The sequence below is a fragment of the Oncorhynchus masou genome, chromosome 29 (assembly GCF_036934945.1).
Source record: "Oncorhynchus masou masou isolate Uvic2021 chromosome 29, UVic_Omas_1.1, whole genome shotgun sequence".
Classification (NCBI taxonomy): domain Eukaryota; kingdom Metazoa; phylum Chordata; class Actinopteri; order Salmoniformes; family Salmonidae; genus Oncorhynchus; species Oncorhynchus masou.
In genome coordinates this window covers 69,407,107-69,414,679 of record NC_088240.1, presented here as the reverse complement: position 1 = coordinate 69,414,679, position 7,573 = coordinate 69,407,107, and the positions used below count along the sequence as shown (strand labels likewise).

General features: G+C 45.1%; 1 protein-coding gene across 2 annotated transcripts; it reads right to left on the bottom strand.

Annotated features, from left to right (window-relative positions):
* Positions 1-685: 685 nt before the first annotated feature.
* On the bottom strand, positions 686-7,208 carry LOC135520407 (G-protein coupled receptor family C group 6 member A-like). Of its 2 annotated transcripts, none has more exons than XM_064945958.1 (8): positions 6,780-7,208; positions 6,378-6,546; positions 6,105-6,239; positions 5,145-5,927; positions 4,293-4,505; positions 3,212-3,335; positions 2,676-2,980; positions 686-2,455 (listed from the first exon to the last, which is right to left on the bottom strand). In XM_064945958.1, the coding sequence occupies exons 1-8, from the start codon at positions 6,977-6,979 to the stop codon at positions 1,589-1,591; spliced, it is 2,796 nt and encodes a 931-aa protein (XP_064802030.1). In that variant the 5' UTR covers positions 6,980-7,208; the 3' UTR covers positions 686-1,588. The 2 variants fall into 2 exon arrangements, with proteins under 2 accessions (XP_064802030.1, XP_064802031.1); XM_064945959.1 differs by having other exon boundaries at positions 6,378-6,543.
* Positions 7,209-7,573: the final 365 nt, after the last annotated feature.

The following is a 7,573-nucleotide window of genomic DNA, read 5'->3' as shown; positions in this document are numbered from 1 at the left end:
TTGAATAAGTTCATTTTGCAAGTGGCTAGTTTGGATCAACTACTTTCACAAAAATCACTGCAAAGGATTTTCCTGCAAACTTTGGTTTCAAATCTTGCCGTTCTGGCATGTCTTCCTCGTGATTTGTTGAGAGAGTTGTCTGTCTGATTTTTTTTCACCTTATCAATGTTGCCAAAAGAGTTTGTCATTGAAACCAGACCTCAGCCTGTACTGTTGCCTAGGGTCAGGTTTCTAAGACTACTGTTTAGCAGCAGAGCAGAAGCCCAGAGTTAATTCACGGAATGTTCTACTACCGTAGAGCCCGGGATATTTGAGCTTTGGAGGACAGAGCTCCAGACTATGGAGGGAAGAGCTCAGTGTAGTACAGTTACTACATGCACATGTGTTTGGGCACTGGGAAAATGCCAGCAGCCCTCTCTCTCTCTCTCTCTCTCTCTCTCTCTCTCTCTCTCTCTCTCTCTCTCTCTCTCTCTCTCTCTCTCTTATTGTGTCACTGTGGCATTAGACCTGCAGCCTAAATAGACAGTATAGGTGTGCTCATCAGGTGGGCTCTGGAAACAGAGCAGACAGTGGGAAGAAGCAGATATGGTGTAAAGATGTCAACATACACAGAGAGAGAAGTTACACCTGCTTAAATGGGTAAGTAATTGAATGGACGTGTATTTACGAGCATGGAAACAGCAACTGAAAGTCAACTGCACATTCAAACGTTTAATATACTGTACACAAAGTAATGTTAATATATACATGAATAATATATATGAATAATGTGGAAATACATGTCAAGGTGTTTAGAAATATGTAAGAACTTCAATAACATCCACTGACAAACCAGGCATGCATTAAGAAACTGACACAAATTCCAACTATTGTGTTTATCGTAGACTTGTTTTCTATATGAAATGTAATATCTCATTTGTATCCTGCTGCATCAGCCCCCATAATAGATAGAAATGCTGTTTACTGTATACATTACACATAGAAAAGGCCTAATCAGGGATCCAACACACAGCATGATGGTATATCTATAGCAAAAACCAACATTCTCCATGATGCTTAGTTAGAACATTTCACACAGTATAGAAATCATATGCAGTTCAGAAATAAATCAACCCAGTACACCATTGGCGCTTAACCAATACAAATATTTATAGATGAATATAACACTGTATGACAGAGTTTGACAATAACAGTGTAAAATAAAGTGCCTTGTTCAGGGACGAAGGACAGAGTTTTACCTTGTCAGCTCGGGGATTCAATCTAGCAACCTTTCAGTTACTTGTCCAATGCTCTAACCACTAGGATACCTGCCGCCCCATATGCAGTTCAGAAATAAATCAACCCTGTACACCATTGACGCTTAACAGAGTTTGACAGAGTTTGTTTGTTTATGACACTGTCATGTCCATATCAGTGTCAAAATAAAGTGTTACCCAAATTGACTTGAATGTAATAACAACCCACTTGGGTAAAAAACATACCAGTAGACTAAGCAAAATGGGAACAGTCAAACCAAAGAGAGGATCACAGAGACACACAGTGTGATGTACTGTAGGATGTAAACGTTCCAGACACTGGTCCACTCCACTCATAGGCTCATGCTTCTCCTCAGACGGTGTGGTCGAGTCAGCTGACCTGTGACAAACACTCCATGGTCTATGACGGTGCAATGGGTTGCAGGGTCAATGCTCTGAATGTTCTGGTCAACGGACCAGCAGTTCTGATGTGCTGTGGGTTCTATTGGTGGAGGAGACATGAAGAAGGAAGGTGAACTGATGGAGTAAGGGTGACTGATGCGATACCCTTCTGTCTGAGAGACTGAAGTCTCAGAGACAGAGCTAGAGTAAGTAATGCCCTTTCTGGAATACTCAAACACGTTCTTCATGAAGGCACTCTTGGTGTTGTTCTCCTTCTTGAAGAGGATGACGTAGCACTTGGGGAAGAAATGACAGCTGAGGATGCCATAGTTGGAGATGAGGATGACCACCATCTCCACTGCTGGCAGGTACTTCCCAGAGGTGGTCACATAGACGGGCACAAATATCAGCCAAGACATCAGGTAGAGGAGCATGCTGAAGGTGATGAACCTGGCCTCGTTGTACTTCTGTGGCAGCTTGCGGCCTTTAAACGCGCAGGCAAAACATACGAGCGCCAGGACAGCAATGTAGCACAGCATCACACCAAACGCCACTTGGGAGCCTTCGTCACACTCGGCCAACACAGTGGTGGTGAAGACCGTGGCCTTCTCCCGGGGGCTCTGCAGGACCAGCCACAGGGTGCAGGTGAGGACCTGTAGGGCCACGCAGAGACAGATGATGGCATACGGTTGGTAGAGGCGGCGGAGAACATCCTTCCGGTCAGGGTTGAGCTGGAAGGCCAGCAGGATCTTCAGGGACTTGACCAAGATGCAGGAAACACACAGGGTGAAGCTGAGGCCAAACAGCACCTGACGCACCTTGATGACGAGATGAGAAGATATGAGACATTGAGACAGAAATGTATTATCTATTTGTATTTAGATTTTCTTTCCGTTTACAAACTAAATTCCTTACCACAAAGTAACAAAAGGTTTAGAACAATACACACACAATAAACCATGAATTCACAAAATAACACTGATACATTCAGACAGTACATTATAGCAGTGTGTCCCAAACTGTGTGTACCGTACATACCTTACACTGTAGGCTGCTGGGATGACCTACAAAGAACACAGCACTAACAAAACTTCCCACTAGAGAGAGCAGGATGATCTGGGAGAGAGGCCCCCCGGCAGCCCTCACAACAGGGGTCTGGCGGTGGTGTAGGAAGAGAGCCCCCACCAGGAGAACCAAAACGATACCCAGGGCCGCCAGTGTCAGCAGCGCCACCGCAAAGCCATCCTGCCAGGAGAAGAACTCCAGGGTCTTATGGGTACACCCAGAGCTCCCTTCCAGGGACCACTCTCTCTTTGTATCACAAGAGAGACACTGGTGCATGTCTGGAGAGAAGGGTTGTAAGGTAGGATAGTACTTGAACAACTGTCAAGCATTTAGAAATATGTGTGCTGTTGCCTAGTACTAAATGTTTTGGATAAGAACAGTGTTGGGAAATCTTAGGGAACATATTGAAAACATGGAGGAAGATTGTGTGAACAACAGGGCAACACCTGTTTACTGAGGAGAGATAGAGTACACTGGTGTGTATAGAGAGACAGGATAGGAGAACTAACCAGTGTTGTTGGAGTAGTAGTTCTCAGTGCAGTTGATGCATTCATAGCAGCAGGTGTGCTGACCCTGAGCAAACTTCTTGAACTTCCCAGGTTCACAGCTAGGCGAGCAAACAGACACCACATCCTGCACCGGGACACAATGCCCTAATTTAAATGGCTGACTGTCACACCCTGACCATAGTTTGCTTTGTATGTTTCTATGTTTTGTTTGGTCAGGGTGTGATCTGAGTGGGCATTCTATGTTGTGTGTCTAGTTTGTCTGTTTCTGTGTTTGGCCTGATATGGTTCTCAATCAGAGGCAGGTGTTAGTCATTGTCTCTGATTGGGAACCATATTTAGGTAGCCTGTTTGGTGTTGGGTTTTGTGAGTGATTGTTTCCTGTGTCAGTGTTTGTGCCACACGGGACTGTTTCGGGTTTACACGTTTGTTGTTTATTCATGTATAGTTTTCTTATTAAAAACAAAGATGAATTTCAACCACGCTGCATTTTGGTCCTCCTCTCCTTCGACGGAAGAATCCCGTTACACTGACCCAAGAAAACTGTGACTTAATTCTATTAATAGTCGTATTAAAAGAAGCTTTCACATGTAAGGCCAGTTTCCTGGGCACAGTTTAAACTATCTCTCGATTTAAAACCGTGTTCAATAGGCCAGGTGTATTCAAACTATTCAACCAATGATTATATGCTCTGGTAATTATGAGTTTTGTTTTTTTAGATCATCACTGTGATCTAACAGGAATGTGTGATGACAGGTGCTCCCAGTATGTGCCAAGGTATGTGGTTTTCACATTCAAACAATGCCCATTGTTTCACTGATTGGAAATGAAATAACTCCTATCTTTACTTGTTTTTACAGTTTAGCTGAGAAGTCTCTCAAACAGGTATGTTTAGTTTTCTTTTGTCACTTTGTGAAAGAAAGTAGATTATTTGACATTCCGGCCTGTTTGTGTCTCTCTATGTGAAGTGGGATAGGTTAATATGGATGTGTATTTGAACCTTTGTGTAGCAGCCTAGCAAACAGACTAAAAGAGATTGAGACCTAACCTTTATCCTCACCCTAATCCTAACCCTTACCCTTACCCTCAGGTCAATAAGATGTTTGGTGTTTCTGCTGGTGTAGCTGAAGCTGTTGTTGATTGGATGGTACTCAGCTGCAACATCATGGACGTCGATGACCCCTCTCACAGACCTCCACACGTTTACATCATAGCCCAGGTTGACGTCTCCTTTCTGGTCAAACATGTAGCTTTTCCCCTCCAGCTCAAAGCAACTGTCCTTCAGGGCTCCAAGCACCTGAAATTAATGCAAATGCATTTTCATATGTAAGTTCACATACCATAGACCCAAGCCATATCCAAAATACACTGTGCATAGAAAACATTGAGAACACCTGCTCTTTCCATGATATTGACTGACCAGATGAATCCAGATAAAAGCTGTGATCCCTTATTCATGTCACTTGTTAAATCCACTTCAATCAGTGTAGATGAAAGGGAGGAGACAGATTAAATAAGTATTTTTAAGACTTGAGACTATTGAGTCATGGATTGTGTATGTGTGCTTTTAAGTGCCTTTGAACGGGATATGGTATTATGTGTCAAGAACTGCAACGTTGCTGGGTATATCATGCTCAACAGTTTCCTATGTGAATCAAGAGTGGTCCACCACCCAATGGACATCCAACCAACTTGACAAAAATGTGGGAAGCATTGGAGTCAACATGGGCCAGTATCACTGTAGATCACTTTCGACACCTTGTAGAGTCCATGCCCCGACAATTTGAGGCTGTTCTGAGGGCAAATGTAGGGGATGCAGCTCAATATTAGGAAGGTGTTCCTCATGTTTGTTATATTCAATGAATATTAGATGAGATACAGTGTATATAAGTACAGTCTGATGTGCTGTAGACATGAGGAGTTGTGCAGTAGCTACCTCCCAGGGTTGGACCGTGCCTGGTGTCTTGCAGTCCTTTTTGCTGCAGATATCAGCCACTGCATGGGCGATGGCACTGACAGCCATCTCCACATTGAAGACTAAGTTCACATGGCTGTTGTTTAGCAGGATCTCTGCTGGGACTGTGGCGGAGGACAAAACCCCAGAGTTTTCTGACCTGTTTGGCAGTGAGTAGAACTCCTTTAGGAAGGAGTTGTTTCCTATGACATCATTGATGTCACTCAGGTTCATCAGGTAGTGATGGAAAGGAGCCAGGTTGCCTCTTTTGAAGGAGAAGCCCACCACATTGCCAATATCTGGGAGGTCCATTTCTCCCAGGACCTCCTTGGACGAGGACCAGCTGTCACTGGCGATCCATACCCTCTCCCCCAGCCCCGACCCCAGACTCCTCAGCTTCTGGTATAGGTACATCATCTGAGTAGGCTTGGCGAATGACACCACCACCTTGACATTGGGGTTCCCGAGGAGGGTGGCGGCGGCTTGGCTGATTGCTGATTCGCTGTCAGGACTGGTTAGTGAATTAGGGAGGATCTCCTTGAAGGCCACACAGATCCCTGAGGCGGTTGCCTGGGAGACGAAGCTGTCCAGGGCAGAGCGGCCGTAGTCTCCATCCGTTGTGACCACGCCGACCCAGGTCCATTTGCTGTCGCTAAGCAACTGGACCATGGCCCGTGTCTGGTACACGTCGCTAGGTACGGTCCTCAGGAAAGCAGGGAAACGGTTCTTGTCACTCAGGATGATGGCGGTGGAGGCGTAACTGATCTGTGGTGATTCGAAGAGAAAATTAATTTCCGTCTACATTGTGTTTGATTGATTTGGCCATCCATCTGTATCATCATTGCTGTCTTTCATTTATTCAACACAACTCAGTACTTTATTATTATTTATGTTGTTACTGTCCATCAACCGTCACTCTGTGGGTGGGTTTTGGCTGCTTACTTGAGGGATGAGCTTTAGGTTGAGTTGCCGGGCAATGGAGATGGAAATCTCAGAGGAAGAGGCCCCTATGACGGCCATAATTGGCGGGGAAGAGTTAGAGGTGTTGGCCCCTCCCCCACAGTCCGTGGTGGGATCCTTTGAAGTAAAGAATGTACGTCATTTAAATGAGATGCTGGCTAATGGAAGAAACTATACAAATGAAGAAGAGGTCACACACTTATCTATACTTGCTGTGGATTGATTTGACCAACGTTTTGGCTGAAGAGCCTTTACCTGTGTGAAGTCAGCTGAGGCCCTCAGAGCGGTGGTGACATCAGAGCAGGAGTCGTGGATACGGTACCCCAGAGAGATCCCTAGTGTAGTCAGGACAGGGGATCTGTTGGCCGACTCTACAGCGTGGATCATAGCCAATGCCTGGGTAAACCTGTTCATGTTGAACCTGCTTGTGTGTGTGCGCGCGCACGCGTGTGCGTACGTTTTTGTGTAAGGTACATAAGGCAAAGTTGGATCATCACACTGTCTGTGGTTAACCTGTCAGAATAAATAAACTCTTTCTCACGAACACTTAGTCATAAATGCGGACAGAATCAAATACACCCCACAGAGAAAGAGAGAGCGAGAGAATCCTCAGGAATCTCTTTACAACACCCAATCTTATTTTGGTACTAACTGTACCTGGCACACTGTGGTTCATGGGGTGCTGAGATGTTGGGGGATTCCTCTACTCCCTCATGGATGGGAAACAGCCCTCCAATGATGATATCTCCTGGTGCTGTGGCTCCTGCTGCTTTGAAGTGTCTCACTTTGGCATTGCCCTTCTCCAACAAGGACAGGATGACTAACAGGTGGACAACATCACCCATGGGTGCCATCATTTTTCTCTGGTGGTACTGTCCAATTCTCAATTTTGGTGTCTCTCGTTGCAGTTTCTCTCACACACTCCCTCCCCGACTGTGTCTGTCTGTCTGTCTGTCTCAGTCTCTCTCTCACCCTCTCTCTCTCACTGCCTCTCTATATCTGCCCCTCCCTCTTCCTCTCTCTCTCTTCCTCTCTGTCTCTCACTCTGTCAGCTCATCTAGCAGACTGACACAGCGACCTGACAGTATCTTCAGCAAAAACACACCTGTTGCTTCCTCCTAATCTCATCTAATGTCTGCATAACCCTGCCCCCTCCCAGCCCAGCCCACTCTCTCTGACAGACATCCACACTGACTGACTCACTTGCTCCAGCTAAAGATGACAAGTCACACAAATGTAAGTCACAGCTGGTCTCTATCTGAAGTACAATATAAACATGTATTGTTGAAGGGGAAAGACTTAAGTGTGTTGACTGACTCACTGCTTTTCCTGAAATGTTCTCACAATACCCAAGTGTTTTTTTAACACTTGGATAACACAGTGTACCCCTTGACTTTTTCCACATTTTGATACGTTACATCCTTATTCTAAAATTAATTGAATCGTTTTTT

What these genes read in the sequence shown, in the direction of transcription:
- LOC135520407 (XM_064945958.1), bottom strand. Translation starts at nt 6,979, where the DNA reads ATGATGGCACCCATGGGTGATGTTGTCCACCTGTTAGTCATCCTGTCC. An exon ending in GCACGGTCCAACCCTGGGAG is followed by an intron (nt 4,506 to 5,144) that starts GTAGCTACTGCA and finishes CATTAATTTCAG; the next exon opens with GTGCTTGGAGCCCTGAAGGA. An exon ending in AACATCTTATTGACCTGAGG is followed by an intron (nt 3,336 to 4,292) that starts GTAAGGGTAAGG and finishes GTCCCGGTGCAG; the next exon opens with GATGTGGTGTCTGTTTGCTC.